This window comes from Pelophylax lessonae, assembly GCF_965119305.1.
Source record: "Pelophylax lessonae genome assembly, chromosome: 3".
NCBI classification, from domain to species: domain Eukaryota; kingdom Metazoa; phylum Chordata; class Amphibia; order Anura; family Ranidae; genus Pelophylax; species Pelophylax lessonae.
Window position 1 is genome coordinate 157,211,637 of NC_138770.1, and position 27,233 is coordinate 157,238,869.

A 27,233-nucleotide genomic window follows, 5' to 3' on the forward strand; every position below is an offset into this window, starting at 1 on the left:
TACAATTATATTCCATAAAGTCAAAAGCAGGCTTGAAAACCATTGGACCAAAAACTCTTTGGTGGAAGTCCTCGACAGCCACAAATATTAGCAAGTGGAGTGGGGGAAGATCCTACCCATGCTGGTTGAGTGAAGAGGCCACAAATTCAGCAGACATGCAAGGTTATAAGAAGGAATGAAGCCCTAAAAACTTGTCAGCGGTGGCATTCGCTCGTCTGTTGGTCTGATGACTTCCTGGTTCCGTTCCCTGCAGCAACAATGGTGCATGGGAGCGGAACTGAGAGGGAAATTCAAATGTTGCACAAAACACAAACACATAACATTTATATTATATATATATATATATACATATATACATATATACATATATATATATATACATACATATATATATATACACACACACACATATATATACACACACACACACACACACACACACACACATATATATATATATATATATATATATATACACACATATATATAACACATGAATTATAATCTAATCAATAATATAATTTTATTATATAATATAATATATATATATATATATATATATATATATATTATATTATATATTATATAATAAAATTATATTATTGATTAGATTATAATTCATGCGTTTGTGTTTAAAATTTATCACATCTGGGATGTCTACTAGACTCTTGTTTTGGTCAGGTTTAAGTAAGTATTTACTAAGAATTGTAGGCCTATAATACATAACGCCAAATTTCCATGCAAAAAATTGTACCGCTTTTGGTACATAATTCCTGACATAATCATACCGCCAGGGAGGTTAAGGGCCATACACATTATAAGATTTTCTGAAGACTTCTTCCTTCAGATTTACCTTTTCTATGTAGTTCAAGGGCCTGCCAGATTGAATACAAATTGAAAGTGTTTAGGTTTGACCTCATATTATATGGTTTTGGTATATCTAAAGGAAAAAGTCTTCAGAAAATCTTATAGTGTGTATGGCCCATAATAGTTGCATATTTTAATTTGCCTGCAATATTCACTGTGCTTTGGTTTTATGTTCTATTTTTCAGTTTAAAATGTATTTTGAGATACTTGACAAAGAGCTTGCAAAGACTTGTAAAGCCATGATTCTTAGTGGTTCAGAGAGCTTTACATGTAGCAATCCCTGGCACATCCATTGAAAAACTATGACCTGAGGGTTTTTCCCCCCACTTCATGAACAAAAGGCTTTACAAAATGCAGACCAGATGGCAATTTGATTCTCTTCTCTATATATCCAATTATGTTCTCATAATGGGAAATACTCAGATTCCACAAGGTTAGCAACATGCTGCTTACCCCTTATGGAGGAACCGGGTGTTATCTTCACAACAGGTCATCTATTTGACGAAAACACTGTAAACCCTCTACCCATTCCATCATTGTGGTATATAACATACATATAACATACCCCCAAACCACTTTTTGTATTAGTCCCAACAAACACACGATTGGAAGAGTGAGGCACACTCCCCCTCCAATATGCACAAAACTCACATCCCAAAAACCATAAGGCTCAACAGCACCTACTCCATTGATTCTCTATACCCATACCGTGAAAAAAACAAATGGCAATGTGACCTTCAAGCAGATGATGCTTGTGATCGAGTTTAGCAGGGCTATTTACAAGTCTGGAATAGTGCTGTAAATGAGGCCTGGAGGAAAATCCATTTTTGGGTACTATGTCATAGAGCATACTATGCATTTGATTTTTATCACAATGTTGGGGCCCAGTTCTGTACGTTAAATGCTCCCACAATTGTGAATCTGAGGGAACTAATTTGACACATGGCTCACCTCCCAGTATCATTTTTATTGAGTTCATCGGTGCAGTCCAAAAAATAAGATTTTTGTAAGAACTTATCGTAAAATCTGTTTCTCTGATGTCCATTGACAGACGCAGCCTCATCTTCATGAGCTGTGTGGATTATGCTGCCACCTGCAGGAGTAGTCTAGGCAGCAGGTTAGTACAGTTTTACATATACACGCCCACTGGGATGTCCCTCCAGACATAACCGCCACAGACACAGTCCAGCAAATCAGTTTAGTTGCAAGCAATGAAGACACAAAAACCATCCCCATCAGAGGGGCGGCAGCTGCGTCTGTCAATGGACATCAGAGAAACAGATTTTATGGTAAGTTCTTACAAAATCTTATTTTCTCTATCATCCATTGACAGACGCAGCATCATCTTCATGAGCTGTGTGGGACGTCTCAAAGTACTATAGGTAAAAAACATTCTTTTATGAAACAGCAGCCTGCCAAACCTTGCAGCCAAAAGAGGCATCCGAAGAAGCCAACAAATCCACCTTATAAAAGGTGTGCACAGACGACCAAGTCGTTGCCTTACAAACCTGCACAACTGAGGCCTGATTGGGAAAAGCCCAAGAAGCACTCTAGTAGAATGAGCCTTCACAGGGAAAGGAGGAACCTGACCCTTGAGTGAATAAGCTTGAACAACCGTCTGCCTGATCCATCTCGAAATGGTTGCAGCGAACGCAGCCAAACCTTTGCGAGGACCGTCTGTAAGGACAAAGAGTCCAATTTTTTAAAGGACTCAGTAACTGTCAGATAAACCCTTATCGCCCGAATCACATCCAGAGAGTGCCAGGCAATCTCCTTGGGATGCTGAGGCTTAGGACACTTGGAAGGCAATATGATTAGGCTAAGGACACAAGGAAGGCAATATGATGTCTTCATTAATGATGAAAATCTGACACCACCTTAGGAAGAAAGGACGGTTTTGGCCGGAGGACCACCTTATCCCTGTGGACCACCAAATAAGGCGAACAACAGGATAGGGCCGTCAACTCAGAAACTCTGCGAGCAGAAGTGATAGTCACTAGGAAGGCAACTTTCTGTGACAAGGAAAGCAGAGAAATCTTCCTAATATTCTCAAAGGGAGGCTTTTGAAGAACAGACAAAACCAGATTGAGATCCCACGTCGCTAACGTGGATCTCCTCGGAGAAGCCAGGTGATGCACCCCCTGGATGAAAGTGTGAATCAAGCTATTAGTAGCCAAGGGACATTGGAAGTAAATAGCCAAGGCAGACACTTGGTCCTTAATAGTACCCAACGCCAAGCGCTTCTCAACCCCTTTTTTGTAAAAAAAAGCCAAAACCCTAGCTACAGAAAACAAACGAGGGTGCACTTGCAGCGATTCACAACATGAAATGTACGATTTCCACGTACGATAATAGATCTTCCTGGAAGTCGACTTCTTGGCCTTCAAAAGAGTCAGAATCACAGAGTTAGAGAGACCTCTATCCTTTAACACCTTGCTTTCAACAGCCAAGCCGTTAAAGCCAGCGACCATAAAGCAGAATGGAAGATCGGTCCTTGAGATAGTAGATCTTCTCGCAGAGGAAGACGACGTGGAGGATCCACGACCAGTTTCACCACCTTTGCGCACCGAGGTGCCACCAGAACGACTAGAATGCCTTCCATTGCCACCCAGGGAAGAAACTGCAGCAGAAGTTCAAGTGGAGGAAAGGCATAAATCAGCCGATACTGGCAAAAGGGAGCCACCAGAGCGTCAGTGGGGGCTGGCCAGTGGATCCCAAGACCTGGCCACAAACCATTGAACTTTTCTGTTGAGGCGGGAGACAAACAGATCCACATCCGGGGTTCCCCACCGGACACACAGAAGATGAAACACCTCCGGATGAAGGGACCATTTCCCTTCATCCAACACCTGACGACTCAGGTAATCCGCCTGCTAATTATCCAGACCTGGAATGCGGACTGTGGAAAGAGCCAGAACATTGGATTCCACCCAATTCAGAATCTCAGCCACCTCCTTGGCTGCCAGAGCACTCTTGGTGTCCCCTTGATGATTGATGTAAGCCACGGCCGTGGCATTGTCCAACTGCATACAAACCGGAGAGCAGCGTAGCGGACTCATCTAGTGAATCAGGCAGAGCATGATCGCTCTCAGCTCCAGAACATTGATCGGCAAGGAAGACTCCTCCGACACCCAAATCTCTTGGGCACAGAGCTTCCCCAGCACTCCACCCCAAAATGACAGGCTGGTGTCTGTGGTGACCACCGTCCAAAACACCAGCAAGAAGGACTTGCCCTGGCACAGGACAAGAGACTGGAGCCACCAAGAAAGAGCCACCTTTGTAAGATGGATCAAGCGAATCTTCTGGTCCAATGACCGAGGATCTCTGTTCCATTTCACCAGAATCTCCTTTTGCAAAGGTCTCGAGTGAGACTGAGCAAACGGGACTGCTTTGAAGGTTGAAACCATCAGACCCAGGGCCCGCATGCATGCCCGCAAGGAGGACTGATCGGTCTCCATTAGCAACCTTACTGCTTTTTGCAGCTTCAGAAGTTTGTCCAGGGGGAGAAAGACCCTCGTCAGAGCAGAGTCGAGAGTCAGCCCCAGATAAGTGACCCGTACTGATGGCATCAGAGCAAATTTTTTTAAATTGATCGTCCATCCGAATTCCTGAAGGGTCTGAATCGTGATAGAGATGTTGCCCAGCAGATCTGAGTGGGAGACTGCTCGCAACAGGAGATCATCCAGATAACCCACAATCGAGATACCTCGCTGACGTAACAAGGCCAGTACTGGGGTCAGAACCTTGGTAAATACTCTGGGAGCCGAGGCGAGACCAAAGGGTAACGCCACCAATTGAAAGTTCTCCTCTGCCACCACAAAGCAGAGGAATCGCTGGTGTCCCTCGAAAATGGGGACATGGAGATACGCATCTTTGAGATCGATGGAGGCCAGAAAATCCCCCTGATTCAATTATGCCACCACTGACCGAATGGACATTCAAAACTTCTGCACCCGCACAAAGCGGTTCAGAGCCTTGAGGTCCAGAATTGAGCGCACTTTGCCCTCTTTCCTGGGCACCGTGAACAGGTTTGACTAGAAACCTTGAGAGCGTTCCTGCAGAGGCACCGGCACAATCACCCCTTGAGCCAGGAGATCTTGCACAGCCTCCCGCAGATCCTTCAAACGCTCTAGAGACAGGTGAAGATTTGACTGAAAAAAACCTGTCCCCCGGCTGGGACCAGAATTCAATCTTGTACCCGGAACAAATCAGTTTGTGAACCCAAACATCCTGAATGAAGGAAGTACAGGGTTCCCGAAAGAAGCGCAGGTGTCCCCCCACCCCTGAACAGGGTGAGTGCGCCCCTTCATGGTGAGGAGGACTTGTCAACAGCACCTGACTGATCGGCCTTGGACTTGCCCCAATTCTTTTTAGCCCCTCCAGAAGCTCTGAATGGCTTACCCTTTTCTTGCGCCCCGGAGACACAAAAAAATGCTTGTGAGCAGAAAAATAAGGACACTGCTTAGTACGGGGAGTCTTACCCTTGGACGATTGAGGAAGAAGAGTACTCTTCCCATCAGTCAAGCCCTTGATCAACTCATACAATTAGTTGCCAAACAAATGCTCTCCCAGAAAGGGGACGTCAGCTAGGGCCTTCATAGCAGCTTGGTCAGCCGACCAGCTCTTCAGCCAAACCATGCATCTCAAGGCAATGCCCAGGGCCAAGACCCTGGCCACCAGGGGAGCCGCATTCATAGACGCATCACACAGGAACACCAGTGCCTGGATCACCTGGTCCAATAGTTCCAGCTGTTCCGGAGGAACAGACTCGGGGGCCAAAGACTCCTGCATACCAGAAATCCACCCTGTCACCGTCTGTGAGACTAAAACAGACACAAACAAAATGTAACCTCATGAAGATGGCGGAAAAGGGATTCCACCCGCCTGTCCACCGAGTCTGTAAAGACCGGGGAATCTTCCACAGGCACAAGGGTAGATTTGTTTAATCTGGAGACAGGATGGTCCACTTTAGGTGGCACCATCCAATGGTTGGAAACCTTTTCAGCTAGTGGATACCGGCGTTTAAAGTGTTTTGGCACAACTAACACGTGCTTAACGCGCCGCCATTGGTCAATATCGTGAAAAGCGTTCGGACAAGGGAAAACCTTGCCAGCTTTCTGAGACTTCTGGGAGTCAAAAGCCACCCACGTCCCTGCCGGCGTGGGCTCATCAGCCAACTTCAAAGTGTCCCGTACTGAAATAATCAGGGCTTCCACTTAAGCGCATTCCCGCGCTGCAGCTGAAGAAGACAAGTCCTCTTCACCATCAGAATGCGAGGACAGCAACCCCTCCAGTAGGGGAGCATCCGGGGCAACCTCTGAATCAGAGATGGAGAAGGCAGCAGTCGTTTTCGGCTATCAACCTTTCTCATGACTAAATTAACTTTAGTCGCCAGGCTTTCCAGAGCTGCTGAAATCATGGCCAGCGTCTGTGACCCGGACTGTCCGGGAGTCGCACAGAGCAGGTCTGAGGGTGATATCACAGTCTGGGCCTCCATAATGCAATTTTCAAAAACCGGAGTACTGACGCTTTAAGAGCGCCGATCGCGGCACCTACCACCGAACACAGCGGTCTGCAGGGAACCCCTTAAACTAAACTGACAGTAGAATGTGCAAGGATATGTCCGCAGGGACCCCAAGTACTGTACCACCTCAGACAAACCACCCTCCTGATCATTCCAGCAGCATGGAGAGAAAGACAGGAAATTACCTCGGCTAGCAGCAGGAAACAAATGCACAGGAAGTGATGTCACCTGAGGAAAGGACACGCTGCTCAGCATAGCACAAGAGCTACACAAAAATGGTTGCCCATACAGATTAATAGGAAGCTCAGGGAAAATGGCTGCCCCATACAAGTCTATGGAGAAAAAAAATCACATTGCCCAGATTTAAGATGGCGGCGCCCACGGCGAGCCATGCAGCCAGGGACCGACACATGGAGGCCTCAGGAACCACAACAGGAACCAGCAAGCCCAAGGTATTATGTCACCCCCCAGGGCGCCAGGCACTCCAGACACACAGTCACAGGGAAGGGGGGAGAATAGGACACACAGACCGGGCGTTGGGCAGGCCAGGGGGTTCTTTTGGAGGCACAAATCCCATTATCCCCAGGAAAGGGCCCACATTCCCCCAAGGCCAGCAAGGGTAAAGGGGGGCACATTTACTCACCATACTATGGACCGGGTGGGCTCTGCCCAGGGTAGACTTCCTCCCACCTGAAGTGGAGGAGCTGCCAGCCGAGGGGTACTCTGTGACTCAGGGCGTTCCAGGTCGCTGCGACTCGGCGAGACATCCACTCGCAGGTTTGTCCCCATCCAGAAAGGGGCACAATTGTGGCGAGGCCTAGTGCGGGACTATAACCTGCTCACGCTCGTAGGCCAGGCTGGGGGGACCATAAGGATCTAGATTATCCAGTGTGAAGCCCCTGAAAAGAATAAAAAAACTGAGACCGGAGTCCCAGCAGGAAACCTAGGTCCTACTTGTTCTCTAGGCAGAAACAAACTGATGTGCTGGGCTGTGTCTGTGGGGGTTATGTCTGGAGGGACAGCCCCGTGGACGTGTATATGTAAAACTTTATACTAACGTACTGCCTAGACTACTCCTGCAGGTGGCAGCATAACCCACACAGCTCATTAAGATGAGGCTGCGTCTGTCAATGGATGATAGAAGAGAAAATTGCTTTACCTAAGTTCTCAAGGTCTATTTGGCTAATGATCACCCCCACCGCATATCTGCAGAACAGTGACCCAGGGAATTCACATGGTTCTTCTTTTAGACCAAGAAATAATGGCTCAAAGTTTCTCGCCCAAACCAACTTCTATAAAAAGTATCATATTAAAGACCGTGAAAAGAATGCAGGACCTTTTATGAATGTCTGAGGTGGAGGGCAAATGAAGCACAAGCCTTCACCGTATGCACTGTATGAGACCTGAAACCATAAGTCTCATACAGAAGAAGTTTAGCACATACTATACTGTCAGGAATGAATCAAACTATGTTTTAATTAACGAGCAGCCACCCACACAAGCTTTTTTCATCTCTGTATATATAAGTATTGTGAAAAAAACTATTTTTAAAGTTTACAACACAGGCAGTGGATTTTTCTATGAGAACAGAATCTTGAAAGGCTGCTGGTACAATAGTTTAAACTGTAAGAAACAGACTGAAAGGCTTCATATAAATGGCTGTGGAGGGGTGTACAGCATGCAGACCCTGCATAATGCCTCCCCTAGGGTCTGCTGCCGCCACAGCCATCCACTGAGTTGAATGACAAAAGGGTGTATGAGGTTGTGCACCAGCTTTAGGTAAAACACCCTCATGAGCACTGACATTTGCCCCAAATGCACACTATCTGCACTCAGAGCATACCTTAGTTTACATGTGAGTGCTTTACGTAAACTCTAGCACACAACCACATACAGCTGTTTCTTCCCATTCATGTCAATGGGCAGCTGTACATGGCAGCAGCGATCCCAAGAGAGGTATTATGCAGGCTCTGCACACAGCATGACCCTTGTACGGCCATGTGTAAACGCATGGCTCTATTATAATCTTTTAGGATCTTAGAAAAGTATTAACTTTACAGTGAAAACAGCATGAGGTCAGTAGTGGCTTGTTTTACTACTTGTTTAAATATGTAAAGCTTGTAAAAAATATGTGTATAGTTTAATGTCCATAGTGTCTGCACAGATGCACTTGAAATCTCTGCAATCAATTGTCGCCTAGGGTCTATAGGCCACCAAAGAGGACCAGCGAGGTACAACCACTGTGCAGCACTTATGAAGATATGTGCAGAACTTAAAATAACAGATAATATAATCACAAAGCCCATATAGGTCCATATAGTGTAATTTGGATAGTTAAGATTGTAGAATCCTGACACCAGCTTCAGTGTGATAGATAAATACACACAACACCACAGTGGTGGGGCTAATTCGCTTACCAGAAGGTGTAGGCCGTCAAATTACAGAGTGGTCTGAAAATGCCTTTTAGCTGTTATAGCTATTATGCTGGAAATCCCCAACCAAGATGTAGACCAAACTTCCTTTGCAACCCAGCAGTAGCCACACAACCATGGGAAATATTAAGGAAAGTAGCCGTGCCTTTGGATAATCACCATAAATTCCACATCTCAAAAAAAAAAAAAAATGCACATCCTCGTCGGATAGCTTTTTAGTGCCTCAAGAAAGTATGAACAAAAAAGCTACAATAGTGCAGTTGGTTTAAATAAAAACAAAAGGCACTTTAATGTATAAATAACACACTCACAAGTAATTAGAACAAATGCGCATCTATCGAACAATCAAAATGGCCACGGCGTCCAGCGTGCTGACGTCACACGCTATGTAATGCAGCACTACTAACCTTGAAGTAGCACTACATACGTAGTGAGCAAATAAATCTTCCCTGGTACATATAGAATACTAACCATTGAAAGGAGCACGATTAAAAAAGTTAATTCACATTAATGGGATTGTTTTCATGACAGATTATTTTTACATGAATATAAACAAAAATGAAAAAAAATAAAAATACTTTTGTCTGTGTATTGCAAAGGTTTTCTAATCAGAATCTTGTTTGTGGGTTCCAGCTCCCTCTAGTGGTAACAAGAAGGAAACATTAATAAAAAAAAACTGTAATAACTAGCAGATGGGATACATCCATCCTGGGCACTCATTTTTGTGTATTTATCTTGTTTTCTATGGCCCGGAATAAATATAACCTTCCCAAATGTTACTTCCACCAGCATCTCCAGCATAGGTAGCAATGGCAGACCATAAAGAAATAATGCTTAAGCAGATGCAGTTGTGCCTTCTCTTGTTAATTTGATGTATGAAATGTCACGTTTTATAGATGTCAGAAAAACAGCACACGACGGGGAAGCGGGTTCTTCAATAAAACCTCTCCACTAGACTTTATGTTACTATTATCAGAGCCCATGCACTAAAAGGTAAAGCAATAAAATCAGTGCTATTTTATTCCTCAGAATTGGTTTCTCTGACCGGCCCCTTGCTGGGGTTTATGGCCGATCATGAATTTTCCTTTGACTTGTTAACATACATTAAGGGAGCTTGAGTATTAAAAATTGCATTTTGTATGTAAGAAATCCTTCACCTGACTGCTCACAAACATTAATACCATTAAAACAGATCTGTCATTTGCGCAGAACGTTACTGCCTGTAATTGGTTCATGTTAAAAAAAGACCATTACGATACCTGGCAATTTACAAAGCTTGACCATGACATCCAGATTACCAGTTTTGCGCCCTATTTTGTATTCCTTTTTCAATTTTCTAATAATTATAATGCTATAACCTATCATCTGATTACAATAATTTTTTCTTATTTTTCATCATATTTTCTATTCAATATTTTACATACAATAAACCAGTACATAGCATTCACAATTCAAAGATACATTCATCCAAGCACATAGAGTCACGGAAAAAAAAAAGTATGCAAAACATCAATGGTTGGGCAAGGAAACAACCACAAGGGGTAAACCCTCTTTTTTTTTTTTTACTTTAGTTTAAAGTGGTTGTAAACCCACTTTGATGACTTTTATCTATAGGTATACCTATAAAAAGGCTTACCTATAGGTGCTGTAAATATCTCCTAAACTTGCACCGTTTAGGGGATATTTACATTGCATGCAGCCGATGACGTCATCGGAGCATGCGCTCTGAAGAAATGGCCGCCCTTGCCGTTTCTTCAGAGCCTTGTGCCATGACCGGCGGCTCCCGCGCGCATGCGCAGGAGTGACGTCACGTGGCTCTGGCCAGTAATACAGCCGGAGTCCGTAGACCCGGAAGGAAGATGGGCAAAGATGGATGCAGCCGGCAGTGGGGACATCGCGGGCTTCGTTGCAGGTAAGTGTCACATAATGTGCTAGTATGCGATGCACACTAGCACATTATGCATTTACTTTGCAGGGGAAAAAAAAAAGGAAGAGTTTACTTCCTCTTTGCATATAACGATGGCATACACATGTTACATGTAGGACAGAAACCGATGACCTGTGGTAGATATAATTTGCAATGCAGCGAGGTCAAACTCTTTTTAAAACCATGTCTTAGGCCCCTTTCACACTTGTACGCAGGGCCTTCTTTCTGAATGGGCATGCTGGGCAGTTGCCCGGGGCCCAGCTTGCCCAGGGGGCCCCACCTGCCCAGCGACCCAGCCCCAGCCAAGCATTAGTCCAGATTTCCTTGTGCATCCAGCTGCCGAACTTAGCAGGTGGCAAGAGCCTGTCGGCCATGCCCTGCTTTCAGGCCACTTGGGCCATGGAGGGGGAGCCCACAACTGCAGGAATGCCTGTCCGCCTCCACGGGAACAGGCACACACAGGACAGTCGAGTCTCACTCCCGTCCGTGTGTGTGTTCACTGGACCCAGCCGCCGAACTTGATTGGGTGATTGTGTAGGCGGGGCCCCAGTGCACTGCATTGCCCAGGGCCCTTTATTGCTCGTAACATGGCACTGCTTGTACGGCTTGTCCTGCAACTTGGGACTGCAAAGTCGCATGACAAGTCATACCCCCTGATTTCCAATGAGTACCATTCATAGCTATACAACTTCAAGTCACAGCGACTTCACAGTAGCCTTTGCACTACTTGGGTCCGACTTTGATGCGACTTGAGGTCAATAGACCTCAAGATTACACTGGCATTGCTTCAAGTCACGTCGAAGATGTGTCAAAGACGCGTGGCAAAGACGCTTTAAGGTCGTGCGACTTTCAGGTCATACAAGTGTTAAAGGGGCCTAAGAGTCACTATATACACATTACATTCTGACCATGCAATGTTTGCACACTTTAGATTTATATGATGACTCACCTAATCTGTCCAATCAATGTGTATCCAATCAGGCACTGCATAGTGGTCGGTAGATCTAAAGCTACACTATATTATTTGTTTGTACGATCTCCATACAATCTTCTTTAAATTTACTATAACTATGTAATATAACGACAAACCTAACAATCCATCACATTGTGCTGTGTTTGTCCTGAGAGAACACTGCACAGAGACCGGGATCTCACAGAGGGTCCCACTCCCATACTAACAATTGGGAGCTGTTCAAGGCCTAGTTCCTGATCACTTGATTGCTGTGATAGCCTCTGATTGACCGTCAAGTTGATCAGTCACTGTTCAGCTTGCCCCAGTGTTTTTTTTTCTTCTCTTGAATGGAGAAAAGATACACTGTATTTTTTTCTCCTTACTAGAGGAGAAAAGTTATGAATACATGGGTGACGCTAGGTTCACACCTATGTGTTTGCTGGGGCTCATGTTTGCATGAGCACAGCACTATTCATTTGAATTGAGTGCTGTACCTGCAGGAAATGCAGGAAAAAATTCACTGCACCTTTTTAAAAATGCAGCGGCAGGGAAACCGCATGGTGCAAAAGCCGTTCAAGGCATGGTTCCCAATCACTTGATTGCTGTGATAGCCTCTGTTCAGCCCGCCCCAGTGTTTTTTTTCTCCTCTTGAATGAAGAAAAGGATACACTGTATCCTTTTCTCCGTACTAGAGGAGAAAAGTTATAAAATACGTGGGTGACGCTAGGTTCACACCTTTGTGCTTGCTGTGTCTTGTGTTTGCATAGGCACAGCAGCCTATACATTTGAATGGGCTGCTGTACCTGCGGGAAATGCAGAAAAATGGTCATTGCACCTTTTTAAAAACGCCACAACAGGGAAATCGCATGGTGCAAAAGCCGTTCGAGGCTTGGTTCCCGATCACTTGAATGCTGTGATAGCCTCTGATTGACTATCACAGTGATTATTCACACTGTTCAGCCCGCTCTAGTATTTTTTTATCCTCTTGAATGGAGAAAAAGATACATTGTATCTTTTTCTCCTTGCTAGAGGAGAACAGTTATGACTACATGGGTGACGCTAGGTTCACACCTATGCTTTTACTGCGGCTTGCACTTGCATGGGCACAGCAGCCTATTCATTGGAATGGGCTGCTGTACCTGCAGAAAACACAGGAAATAGGTCCTTGCACATTTTTAAAAATGCAGCGGCAGGGAAATCGCATATTGCTTTTGCACCACACAATTTTCCAAACCCAAAAATGCACTGCCTTTTCAGATGTGTGGGGGTGCCATTAAGAATGAATGATAGACATGAGCATTTGCAAGAGTAGAGTGTTTTGGCTGTGGGTGATTTCAGGTGTTGGAATAGGTGCGATTTCCACACTGTCCCGCACCTGTGTCCATCCACAACAGTGTGAACCTAGCCTTACTGGTTATGGTTGTATTTTGTATAATTTTACAGCCTAGATGAGAGGGGCGTGTCTTGGTCCCCAAAATGTGCTTTCTAATTTCCACCCTCCAGGAGGATGTCATATACAGAGCTGTCTGTCGCATAGGCTGCTGACTATATCATCATCATGTTTTTGTTCAAAGTTTATTTTATGTTTTACAAATTCCAGAACCATAATATCCTGTATTTAGAAGAGAAGATGGACTACTTACCTTTCTCTCCTTGTGGACCGACTCTTCCCGGTCTCCCTGGTGCACCCTTCTCTCCCTTTTCTCCCATTTCACCTGTAAAAGCAAATGTAAATGTAGTATTTTTATGCACTTGTATTTTAAGATGTATCTAAACCCTAAATATACCATTGCAGGTGTGCTGTTATAGCAGATCAATAAAAAATCTGTTGATCTTGTCAGAAATTCAAAGGTGTCCTGTGTTACTCTTGCATTGGTATCTCTTTCAGAGATTTAGGTTGGTTTGCATTGGATGATGTCCATGTTCTGTGATGAAAAGTGTTGGGCGGAACTTTTGGGTGATGTGTTATGAGATGCCTATTATGATATGTAAGTGTATTGGTTTTTAAATTTTAAACTATTAAAATGGTTTTTATACTATGGAGACTCTCCTCTTCTTGTATACACTTGCTTTCTTTTTGTGGTGGTGTGAGATACTGGGTTCCCAGGTACATATTTGTGGAAAGATGTACTAAGCACCAGATGTATCTTCCCCAGGAGATCTACTAAGTGTGGCTTGACTCACTTGTTAGTGCAAGGGGTCATTTATGTCTGGTGAATACGGGCAGAAACTGGGGACACCCAGGGAGTGCAGAAAGCTCATGAATGTGCAGTGCAATTCACAGACTTTAGATTTGAAAAAGATTGCACAACATTTGGTTTGTATTTGCTCTATACATGTGTAGCACTCTCCTAGGTAGGTGCTAGTTAGAGAGTATAGTTTTAGTTCTGTCTGCCTATCAGAGGAGCAGTAGGCAAAATCTATATTGCTCTTTGCTTAACAGGGAGCAGGATCTGTGAGTTAGGTCTGCTCATGGTGCTTAGTGTGTGATTCATCTGGTCTGAGGAGTGCCCCCACTGGTCCAATGGGGAGATGTGTTGGAAAGTGGAGGAACCCTGACCAATGGGCACACAGGCTTTAATAAAGCCCCAGTGATTGGCACAGACTGTTGTCTCTGTGCATTGTGGGGTGTGGTATAAATGCCAGGAGCACATGTGCTCGGGGTCTTTGGCTGGAGAGCAGAGTCCCGGAAGGAGGGTGATGGCTGCTATCTCTTCTGCACCAGTTGGTGTATGGTCACAGGCAGTCGGCCTGGTGAGCCAGAAGGAAGGAGCTGAATCCAGAGGTCCAGGAGAGCTGACTAAAGGGGTTGAGACACTGGAGAACCTGGAAAAATTGTATCATGAGTACAGGGGATCATGTCTAAGGGCCTGACCAGGAAGGGGGCCAACCCAGGGTAGAGTAGTCAGAGGACGGGTGTCAGCTGGTGGAGAGAAAGGGGGTGCTAGACGAGTACCCTGAAGATAGTGTGCAACCAAGTCTTTTGTTCAGAGATTCAGTATCTACAATTCATCTATTGGCAAGGTGAAATTCGCAAACTGGCTGCATCTTCAGATAGAAGTCCTCAGAATGGTGAATAGTTCAAGTTCAAGTTTGAAGAAAGTTCAAAACAACAAAATCAACCAAAACCCCTAAACTGTTCTTTGACTGAGCCAGAAAGGAATGCGTTACTTTTCTGCATGCAGTTGCTAACGGTAGCCCAGGGAGATCTGAAAGGTGAAGAATTCAGCAGTCCTCAAGGGGGCAGTGCTACAAACAACACAGAGCACTTTTGATGAGGACTTTATGATGCACTAATAATGTTTATAATACATTTTTGTACTGGGTTTTTGCCGCAATTGTATGGTTAATGTGTGATTTATACAACTAATGGGCGTATTGTTTGTGATTTACTTACATGGTTTTACACACATTGTGATGAACAGTATTTGTCACGGAAGCGACCCATGATCCCATTGTCAGAGTGTTGCTTTGCAAGTGGTTAAAAAGGCAAGTATAAAGACAGAATGAGGAACGGTTTAAAAACGTATAGCCAAATGCTTTTGTCCTCCTGTAAATCAGAGTAAGCTGATAATGGGCTATTGCCTGCTAAAAGCTGATGGGGCAGAGCCTCTCCAGGCTCAGGAAGCATCCCAGCAATATTGTTGAGATCCATCACACTGCCTGATTGACAGCTGGCTCCACCTTTCAGCATACATCTGAGATTTGGAGCCAGATGCATCACCCCCTACTCATCCTGGCACTCCAGTGTGCACTGGAGGGGCAGAGTGTAGACTGACCGTGACCTCTCTCTGCTCAGAGCAGACCAAGAACTGAGCAATCAAAGGGCATGTGATCACTCAGTTCCCTGTCTAAGAACTGACTTGGGATCCCATACTTCTCCTTTACAGTTACATTTAGATAAAGAAAAAAATATCAGCACCAGGGACAGTACTTACATTCAAAAGGAAGTTGTAAGAAAAGTCCAGTAAATACCAGAACAAGAAGACTTTTTGCAAAGGGTCACTGCAAAACGTGTATTAGCATGCGCGCATAAATGTATTAGCGTGCATTCTAAGCAGTGTGCATGTAAGCATGCATGCCTGCTTAGCACTAGGATTGGTGCCAAATGGCCAGTTTAAAGTGATTGTAAAGTCTGTTTTTTTTTGTTTTTTTTAAATAACAAACATGTTATATTTACCTGCTCTGTGCAGTGTGTTTTGCACAGAGCAGCCCGGATCCTCCTCTTCTCAGGTCCCTCTTGGCTGCTTTTGGTCCCTCCCTCCCTTTGAGTGCCCCCACAGCTTGCAATGGGGGCACCCAAGCCGAATCACAGCTCTGTGTGTCTATTCAGACACAGAGCTGCAGTTCAGCCCATCCCCTCTCTCTCCTAATTGGCTAGCTAACTTTGATTGACAGCAGTTGGTGCTAATGATGCCATTGCTGCGTCTTAGCCAATGAGGAGGGGAGTCCCAGACAGCTGAGACAGTCGTGGACATCACTGGATCCAGAGGGAGCTCAGGTAAGCATTAAGATAAAAAACCTTCCAACTTTATAACCCCTTTAAAATTATAATAATAACATGAACAGAGTGTTCAGTGGTCTTCAGCTTGTTCCTGCTTCACTTGTGTCCTGATCTGCTACATTTGCCTTCCCATGCAAGACCTGTCTTGCCTTTGACCTGCTTTTAGATCACTGCCTAGCTGTTGGGACTTGGGATTGTAACCTGAATCTGTTTCTGCCTTACATTCCCGTACCTCACTGCCAGGCTGTGAACTGACCGCGGCTTGTATCCTGACTCTGCCTCACGTTTCTGTACCATGCTGTCCAGCAGTTGATTACCTTTTGGCTCGTGTTCTGCCATTGCTCCTGTTCTGCTTCTGATCAAGTGTCAATGTGTTTGGGCCTCTGGTGCTTGTCTAGTGATCCATGGTCATGTGTATCCTGCAACAAACAGTTGGCACTGCCCGCTTCATCAGTCCTTGTGTCACTCTATCATCATATCTCCTGTCACCACTACCAGGGTTGTTGGACAAGAGATTCAAGAGAAGCCTCTTTTCCAGCTTGATCCCCAACAGACACATGACAGAAGTGTTCTTTGTCCTTGTGGCTGCTGTTTGGGTTGAAATCTTCTGAAGTATGCCCCCCCCCCCCCCACACACCAATGCAGCGGTAATCTTTTGGTATTGTAGGGGTTGATACAGCTGCTGGACCTGTCATAGGCACTAGAAAGGAGTGCTGCCTATGCCCACCATTTCCGACCTCCTCCTCAATTCATAGAAGCTGTATTATAGCTTACATCAATAAAAAAACAACACTCTATGAATGGCGGACCTTTCATTCATCCGCCTATCCTCCATTCATTGATGGAACATATGTAGGAGAAGGGCAGAAAGGGCAGGCATAGTCAGCATAGTTGATGAGTGTATATAACAGGTCCAGCAGCTGTATTAACTCTCGTAGAACCAGATTAAAGCTGCAGGAGTATGGAAACGTGGCAGAGGATGGAAGATTTCAACACAGCAGCCACCAGCACAAGGGACACTTCTCAATGAATACAAGTATCATCTCTGGTGCTTACTTAAAAAAAAAAGTAACCAAACTTAGGCTTTAAGTATTATTTTTTTAAATAAATTAATTTAAGGTGGGCTGTTACATTTGCCCACATTTACACTTTAAGCTTCTAAACTGACTGTTTGAACATCTGACTATTTTAGTAGAATAAAAACACAATGAACTTGTAACAAATCAGCAGCTTGATAATTTTTTGCCTAAACTCCCAAAGCAAAGCAAATAAACTGAACAAAGTACCTTTTAGACCCGGCACAAGTATCTGAACAGAGCACGACTCATCCGCCATGTGCTGACAATAGCCAGATCCCAGCAGTATCAGGAGCAGCAAGTTAATCAGAGTCGCCACAGAAACCAGAAGTGCCTTCATAATGAGGCCTTGTAGATCATTGACTCCTGAGGAGAAGAATGCATAAACAAATTCACTGAATTAGGCCCACCACATCGACAGCTTTTACTGGAAACTCCATCTGAACCAAACTGCATGTGTAACGCACATTCGTTTCTTCATTTCGTTATCTCCAATTGTCAGGGTATTTTAAACAGGAGATACACTGTCCATGAGGCTGCACTGGGATTACCTCATATATTTAGCTGCTTAGGTCTAATTTAAACAGACAAACACATATACTTTAAGAGTTCACTCCAGACAGAGGTTCCGTAATAAATAATCTTATTGAAAGCATGTCATGACTAAAAATATGAATGCTTCAAAATACTTTTGATATATGTCCCACAGATGAGAAAGAACAAAACCTTAAAGGCACAGTCACACTTTAGTTGTCGTTTGCAGTTACCACACTCGCATTGTCAGGTGTTAAAGTGTAACACAAAACCCTGGTTTAAATAGAAAAATTCCTTTGAGGCTACGTTCGCTCTTCATGGTCCCAATGTATATAAGAATGTAGCTACCTCTGACTCTCCTAAAACCCTGCCTTTTCTCAGGAATTGGGCATGTAACACTTATCCTTGAGCTTAGCCGGCTTTAACTTCTGTTGGGCTCCTTATTTATTTACCCCGCCCCCCTTTTTTTTTTTTTTCTTCTCCCTCGTTACTGTTTCCTTTTCATCTTTACTCAAGGTGATCTTCCTCTCTATCTTCATTCTTAAAAAGTGGCAGTATACAATTCATTACTCTGAACTTCTGAAAGAGTTCTCGCTGTCTGGAATGACATCCCATATCTCACTAGCTATGAGCCCACTTGGGCGCTAGGCCTGATCCCTCATCTTCCACCCCCTTGGATTTTGCACAAGAGGCTGACTGAGTGGATTCTGGATCCGTGACCCTTGAGCTCACCACCAGTGATTGCCCTTATTGCATATGTTTATGCTCGTTTAATATCTCTAACTCAAACACCTTATGATTCTCTGTGACATCTACTAATTTCAACATTTATGCTGAGGTTGCTGTAATACTAAGCACTTGTATTTGTAAATAACCCTCTCTTGTTCACCCACAGATGAACTACGGTGTTTGTAGTATGCACATAGCCATCAGTTCAAAAGGGGGGATCGGGCACCTGAGCAGGAGGGCTTGCTGTGCTGTGCTGCTTTACTAGGGATGGAGCAGTTAAGGAGCTAGGGACCTCCTTCAATGTGCATGCATGAGTATAGCTCCGCGCATGTGCAAATATGCCGAAGGGCTATGCCAGGTCCTGCAGGCCAGGGGTAGCTCCTTGGCATATCTGCACATGCACTGGATTATTGAGATTGGCCCAGAGCCACAACCAAGGGGACTGAGGTTCTTCTTTAAGTAGTGGATGTACATTTGTTTTAAAATTAAGGATTTTGTTTAGTATCACTTTAACACATGGTAAAGTGTGGCACATTAACACACCAAAGCAGACCAGAAACTGGACAAGCGCCATTTTTTTCTGACACAACACAGCACATTGCAACATACAGTATGTGCATTGCACTGTGGTGCCACTGAAATGCAGTAGTACAAATTAAATTGTCAAGTTCTAGTATGGTGTGTTGCCATGCATTGCAATAATGCTTTTTATTATTCTTAGGCGAAAGACAAGTCATTGTCACACCTTTGACCAAGCAGGACATGAAGAATGCATGATCAAAGGATGTGTTTTACCGTATGCCCGAATGCCTACAACACTCGCCATTGCCAAAAAAAAAAAAACAAATGACTCCAAAAGTACAAGTCTCTTTAACACAGTTGTGCAGTCTCACCATTTTTTTATACGATGGAACATGGTTGCTTACAATTAATGTAGCGTAAGGTGTGTGTTCATGAGAAAAGGGCTAAGCTGAACTCCAGACACAAACAATTTTATTTAAATATATTCCTCAGTAGCCACAAATTATATAATACCACTTTGTATGCATGAAATACATTTACAAAACCAAATATTAACCAACAGACCCAACCACTACAGAATACTGAAGAAAACTACAGGAAAAGGTACTTGTGGGAATTAGCAAATATATGTAAAACCACAGGTTACATTTGTTTCTTTATCCCATCTAGTGTTCTCTAAAATGTTTACATTGAATCGTTTTTTACAAAGACATAGGTATTTCCTACGCTCCTCGGCTCCATCTAGTGCCCATAATGTGGTATTCTACTGCTGCCCATATTTAAAGAACATCCATTCAGAGGAGAAAACTGCCTAAAGAACATTTGTTTTTGCCCAATTCACAGAGAACCCAATGTGCATGCAGATTTGCTGAAAGAATGACTATGCAATGTTTTTATAAGTTAGACCCTTTTGTATTCTGGATTGTATATATTTTTAACAAAAAAAGATACTGTACTGTCACTTTCAGTTTTATGCCTGGTATGCTTTGTTACAGCATAGATGTCTAATTTATTTCAGGATTGGAGAAACAGCTATTTGAGTTTCAGTTGCAAAATCAATGCCATCTTATCCAATTATCTGGTCATCTTCTCTTGGGGAGTTGTATCCCATTGGGGATATACCTAAGTGCTATGAAAGGAAGCTGGTTTTGTGAAATGAATTATGAGTTTACCTATTCAGCAGATGAATATACTGGATTAATCATTGTGTTTGGACACTTGGGGGGTTATTTACTAAAGCTGGAGAATGCAAAATCTGGTGCAGCTCTGCATAGAAACCAATCAGCTTCCAGGTTTTATTGCCAAAGCTTTATTGAAGCTAATTGGATACAATGTACAGCTGTACCAGATCTTGAGTGCACCTGTTTTAGTAAATCTCCCCCTAAGTGCGAGTCAGTCTGCGACTATAAAGAACTTTTATATTTGAATTGCACAATTTGCACATTATTATTGCGTTTTAAATTTGAATTGGATTTGCATTGTTTTTTTTTTTTTTTTTTTTTTTTGGCATTCGCACTGATTTTATTTGTATATGATTTTATGTTTGCACATGATAGTTATAATTATTTTATTCATTAACTGGTTTTTACAAAGCACTGTTTTTTTAGCTTTGATACTTTAAACCATGTTGTGCTATTAATACAGCTGCTATTAATATAACTGATTTTAGTCTAGACTTTTATATATATTAGTTGGTAGGGTGAATGTTAGTGAATAAGGAAGAACATGAGTTCACTTTGAATACCCAATCATGTGCAAGGGAAACCAGACATCCCAAGTCTCCCGCGAGGTGCGGGAGTCTCCTGCATGCAGGCTGCAACTCCCTGACACCTGCAAGCGCCGCCTGATATCCTGGCTGTTTGTGTCAGCTGTCAGAACGGAGCGGATGCTTCCTGTATAGTTCCGGCTCTGTCCTGTCACAGGCGGAGTGATATTGAATGCACTCCGCCTGTGAGGAGACCAAGAGATACAGGAAGCATCGGCTCTGCATACTTTCTCCAGCACCGCTCCTCACACTCTCTGCCAGCATTTCCCGCCAGCAGTACCCACAGCAGTACCAGCCAGCAGTACCCGCCAGCAGTAACCACAAGCAATATCCACAGCAGTACCAGCCAGCAGTAACCACCAGCAGTATCAGCAAGCAGTACCCACAGCAGTAGCAGCCAGCAGTAACCACCAGCAGTACCAGAAAGCATTAACCGCCAGCAGTAAGTCACATGTGCTAGGGGTGCAACTAGCCCCAGCACATAATTGTATATATCCCAGAATGTGCAGTGTTTTTGACTCCTACCACCATGACCACTTCAAATCACTGAAGTGGTCATGGTGGTTAGAGTGTTCCTTTAATATCTCTCAGAAGAAGTAAACCCCTGTGTACTGATTGCATTTCATTTGATCATCCTCTAGTTGTGTTAAATTGGTGGGGGGAGGGGGGGGCGTAGTGCCACCCACCTGAAATGAGTTTTTGCAGGTTGGGATGTCTGGGAAACAGAAAAAAATTATTTTTGCTAGCACATGACTGCATTTCCAGAGCGAACACCCTTTATGTGTTAACGTTTACTTGTTAAGTGATAGGTGAATAGCCTCTACTCCAATGATTTTGAATTAATGATTTTAAACAGCATGTCTCTGTGTCAACCATTTGGTCAACCTATTACTCTGCACATTCATCTGCTCCAGCAGGGTTCACATTTTCCCAGGGCAAGGGGGAGAGACAGCGCGACCACTCTAGTGTACTAAGTTCGATATAGTTTATTGCAAACCAATAAAAATATATATATTCACAAGGGTGAATAAAATAACACACGTAAAAGGAGAGGAGAGAGCATAGGTGTGCGCAGCCTATTGTATTAGGGTTTTTCACCCTAAGCTCAAACACACATGCATGCGTGCATGTGTGTATATATGTTTGGATGTGTGTATATATATATATATATATATATGTATATATGTATATATATATATATATATATATATATATATATATATATATATATAAATATATACACATATACACACACACACGGTGAGGACAGTCAGTGAGCAGTGTACGGTGAGACAGCTAGTGAGTAGTGAGGACAGTCAGTGAGTAGTGTGCAGTGAGGACAGTCAGTGAGTAGTGTGCGGTGAGGACAGTCAGTGAGTAGTATGCAATGAGGACAGTCAGTGAGTAGTATGCAGTGAGGACTCTCAGTGAGTAGTGTGCAGTAAAACAGTTAGTGAGTAGTGAGGACAGTCAGTGAGTAGTATGCTGTGAGGACACTCAGTGAGTAGTGAGGACAGTCAGTGAGTAGTATGCAGTGAGGACACTCAGTGAGTAGTGTGCAGTAAGACAGTTAGTGAGTAGAGAGGACACTCAGTGAGTAGTATGCTGTGAGGACACTCAGTAGTAGTGAGGACAGTCAGTGAGTAGTGTACGGTGAGGACAGTCAGTGAGTAGTGTGCGGTGAGGACAGTCAGTGAGTTGTGTGTGGTGAGGACAGTCATTGAGTAGTGTGCAGTGAGGATACTCCGTGAGTAGTGTGCAGCGAGACAGCTAGTGAGTAGTAAGGACAGTCAGTGAGTAATGTGCAGTGAGCACAGTCAGTGAGTATTATGCAGTGAGGACAGTCAGTGAGTAGTATGCAGTGAGGACACTCAGTGAGTAGTGTGCAGTAAGACAGTTAGTGAGTAGTGAGGACAGTCAGTGAGTAGTGTGCGGTGAGGACAGTCAGTGAGTAGTGTGCGGTGAGGACAGTCAGTGAGTAGTGTGCGGTGAGGACAGTCAATGAGTTGTGTGCATTGAGGACAGTCAGTGAGTAGTGTGCGGTGAGGACAGTCAGTGAGTAGTGTGCGGTGAGGACGGTCAGTGAGTAGTGTGCGGTGAGGACGGTCAGTGTGTAGTGTGCGGTGAGAACGGTCAGTGTGTAGTGTGCGGTGAGGACGGTCAGTGTGTGGTGTGCTGTGAGAACAGTCAGTGAGTGGTGTGTCATGAAGACAGTCAGTGAGTATTGTGCAGTGACAACAGTCAGTGGTGTGCCGTGATAACAGTCAGTGAGTAGTGAGAGCGTGACAACAGTCAATGAGTAGTGTGCCGTGAGGACAGTCAGTGAGTAGTGTGCCGTGAGTACAGTCAGTGAGTAGTGTGCCATGAGGACAGTCAGTGAGTAGTGTGCCGTGAGGACAGTCAGTGAGTAGTGTGCCGTGAGGACAGTCAGTGAGTAGTGTGCCGTGAGGACAGTCAGTGAGTAGTGAATGAGTAGTAAGCGGTGAGGACAGTCAGTGAGCAGTGTGCGGTGAGGACAGTCAGTGAGCAGTGTGCGGTGAGGACAGTTAGTGAGCAGTGTGTGCGGTGAGGACAGTCGGTGAGCAGTGTGCGGTGAGGACAGTCAGTGAGCAGTGTGCGGTGAGGACAGTCAGTGAGCAGTGTGCCGTGAGGACAGTCAGTGAGTAATGTGCTGTGAGGACAGTCAGTGAGTAATATGCCGTGAGGACAGTCAGTGAGTAGTGTGCCATGAGGGCAGTCAGTGAGTAGTGTACGGTGAGGACAATCAGTGAGTAGTGTACGGTGAGGACAGTCAGTGAGCAGTGTGCGGTGAGGACAGTCAGTGAGCAGTGTGCAGTGAGGACAGTCAGTGAGCAGTGTACGGTGAGGACAGTCAGTGAGCAGTGTGCGGTGAGGACAGTCAGTGAGCAGTGTGCCGTGAGGACAGTCAGTGAGTAATGTGCTGTGAGGACAGTCAGTGAGTAATATGCCGTGAGGACAGTCAGTGAGTAGTGTGCCATGAGGGCAGTCAGTGAGTAGTGTACGGTGAGGACAATCAGTGAGTAGTGTACGGTGAGGACAGTCAGTGGGTGGTGTGCTGTGAGGACAGTCAGTGAGCTGTGTGCAATGAGGACAGTCAGTGAGCAGTATGCAGTGAGGACAGTCAGTGAGTAGTGTGCAGTGAGGACAGTCAGTGAGCAGTGTGCGGTGAGGACAGTCAGTGAGTAGTGTGCAGTGAGGACAGTCAGTGAGTAGTGTGCAGTGAGGACAGTCAGTGAGCAGTGTGCAGTGAGGACAGTCAGTGAGCATTGTGCAGTGAGGGCAGTCAGTGAGCAGTGTGCAGTGAGGGCAGTCAGTCAGTAGTGTGTGGTGAGGAGAGTCAGTGTGTAGTGTGCAGTGAGGACAATCAGTGAGCAGTGTGCGGTGAGAAGAGTCAGTGTGCAGTGTGCAGTGAGGACAGTGAGCAGTGTGCGGAGAGGACAGTTAGGGAGTAGTGTGCAGTGAGGACAGTCAGTGAGTAGTATGCAGTGAGTACAGTCAATGAGTAGTGTGCAGTTAGGACAGTTAGTGTGTAGTGACAAAAAAAAAAAAACACCCCCTCCTAAAACAACCGCCCCCCCCTACATTCCTCCTTCTAGCAAAAATCCCCCACTCCAAATTAACCTTTTCTGCACAAATAGCTCCCCCCCCTTCTACAAACCTCTCGCAACCCAAGTACAAATGACTCTTACCCCCTCCCCCCCCACTGTAATCTCAGTACAAATCCCCACCTGTAAGTTCCACACTCTCACTACCATCAAACTTACAGGCAAATCAGGAAATCGCTGGGGTGGGGGGGTTGCAGGCTGTGCTCTCTCCCTCCTGTCATAGCAGCGCTCCTCTATGCAGCACATAATATCGGATATATAGATCAGATTGTACACTGTATGATTACCAGCTGCCCCCCCCCCTCCACATTTCCTGCTGCCGGAAGATGAGCAGCTCTTGGAGGAAATAGGGTGCGCTAATCATACAGTATACAGTCCAATATATGGACCTGGTGTCACCTGCCATATGGAGGATCGCTGGAATGACAGAAGGAGGAGAGCACAGCCGCTGTCACTTCTCTCCCAGTGCAGTGACCAGGTACACAGTCCATAGGGGGGCAGCCTGCGGAGGCACAGGTGAAATCTGGGGGGTGGATGTGGTTGAAATCTTGAGGGGGGCTCCCCACCCAGGGGTCTACCCACCCCATCACCCCTATTCATCCAGCCATGACATGACTCCTCCCCACCTCCCCTCCTGTCTGTGTGCAGGAAAACACCACAGCCAGGGAGGAGGCGGGTTCAGGCCTCAAGTCCCTCTACAGTGCATTGTGTGTGTGTGAGGCAGCCAGCATCTTTTACCACTGGCTGCCTGTCACGTAGCTATCATACACAGCTATGCTTGCAGTGTGCAGGATCCCAGACACCTTGCACAAGCTGCAGCGCGGGTGTTACTGGTGCCCGTGCTAATACACGCTTGCAGGCAAGCCACTGGAGCCAAGTGCTGGAACATGTTCTGGCACTGGGCTCCACTCGGGGACAAAGCCTTGATTCGCTGGGACAAGTGAGAAGTCAAGCTCATCTGAAAAAAAACACCCTCAAAGAGGAAAAATCCTCTAAACAGCAGCCTGCAAAACTTTGCAGCCAAAAGAAGCATCCGCAGATGCCAACACATCCACTTTATAAAACTTTGTGAATGTGTGCACAGACGACCAAGTGGCCGCTTTGCAAACTTGCACCACTGACGCCTGATGAAGGAAGGCCCAGGAGGCACTAAGCGCCAGAGTAGAATGCGCCTTGACAGGTAAAGGAAGAACCCGACCCTTAATAGAATAAGCCTGAACCACAGTCTGCCTGATCTATCTGGAAATGGTCACAGCAGAAGCAGCCAGCCCCTTGCGACTTCCATCCATTAGGACAAATAGTGAGTCTGACTTTCAAAATGACTCCGTAGATGCCAAGAACACCCTGATTACCCGAACCACATCCAGGAAATGCAAAGCAACTTCCTTAGAATGCTTATGCTTAGGACACAAGGAAGGCAGCACAATTTCTTCATTCAGATGAAAATCGAAGACGACCATTGGAAGGAACAATAGACATGGTCAAAGAACCACCTTATCCCTATGAACAACAAGATAAGGTGAATGGCAAGACAGTGCCACCAGCTCAGACACCCTGTGTGCCCAATGTAACAGCCACCAAAAAGGCCACCTTCTGGGACAACGTAAGCAGGGGAATCTCCTGAATATTTTCAAAGGGAGGATTTTGAAGAACTAACAACACCAAATTGAGGTCCCACGGTGGCAATGGAGACCGCATCGGGGGAGCCAAGTGCCTCACTCCCTGGAGAAAAGTAAACACCAAGGAGTGTGAAGCCAAGGAACGTTGAAAAAAATCACCAAGGCCGAGACCTGGCCCTTGATGGTACTCAAGGCCAAAACGTTGCTTGACCCCTCGCTGGAGGAAAGCCAAGATCCGAGTCCCTGAAAAGGAGTGAGGCTGAACCCCAAGAGACTCACACTATACAAAGTACTTCTTTCAAGTATGATGTAAACCTTCCTGGAAGTAGAATTTCTAGCTTTTAAAAGCTCATTCAGCACCTGGCTTTCAACAGCAAGGCCGTCAAAGCCAGTGACTGTAAAGCAGGTCAGAAGATCGGTCCTTGAGACAACAGATCTTCCCTGAGAGGGAGTCTCCAAGGAACATCGGTGACCAGCCGTACCAGATCGGCGTACCAAGACCGGCGAGGTCCGGCTGGAGCCACTATAATAACTGGAATCCCTTCTGCCTCGATCCTGCGTAGGAGTCGCAGCAAAAGCTTGAGAGGAGGAAAGGCGTGTATGAGATGATAATGACTCCAGGGAGCCACTAGGGCATCTTTGCCGTCGTCTAGAGGGTCCTGAGACCGTCCCCCAAACCTCTGAACTTTCCTGTTAAGGCGAGAGGCCAACAGGTCCACCTCGGGAATCCCCCACTGGAGACAACTGACTGAACACCTCCGGATGAAGTGACCATTCTCCCTGGTCCAACGCCTGTCAACTGAGATAATCCGCCTGCCAATTTTCCACCCCTGGAATGTGTACAGCAGAGAGGGCTGGAACGAGCCATTCTGCCCACCTTAGAATGCCAGCTACTTCCAGAGCCGCCAAAACACTTCTCGTGCCCCCTTGGTGATTGACATAGGACACAGCCGTGGAATTGTCTGATTGAATCTGTACCAGACATGCCTGGAGACAAACTGTCCAATGATCCATGCAAAGCCTGATTGCTCGGAGCTCCAGTACATTGATTGGTAGCCTGGACTCCTCCAGAGTCCAGACCCCTTGAGCACAATCCATGCCGAGGACACCTTCCCACCCTGATAGGCTGGCATCCCTGGTGACTACCATCCAGGTA

At 45.2% G+C, this 27,233-nt stretch overlaps 1 protein-coding gene across 3 annotated transcripts in view; it reads right to left on the minus strand.

Moving 5' to 3' along the window:
* The window catches only part of COLEC11 (collectin subfamily member 11), a 107,068-nt gene that overhangs the window by 6,198 nt on the left and 73,637 nt on the right, over nucleotides 1-27,233 (minus strand). For all 3 annotated transcript variants that reach the window (XM_082252383.1, XM_082252382.1, XM_082252381.1), the window contains exons 2-3: nucleotides 17,493-17,648; nucleotides 13,346-13,417 (exon numbers count right to left, since the gene is read on the minus strand). In XM_082252383.1, coding sequence (XP_082108509.1) covers nucleotides 13,346-13,417; nucleotides 17,493-17,622 — 202 coding nt within the window. In that variant the 5' untranslated portion in view covers nucleotides 17,623-17,648. The remainder of the gene's footprint in view (nucleotides 1-13,345; nucleotides 13,418-17,492; nucleotides 17,649-27,233) is intronic.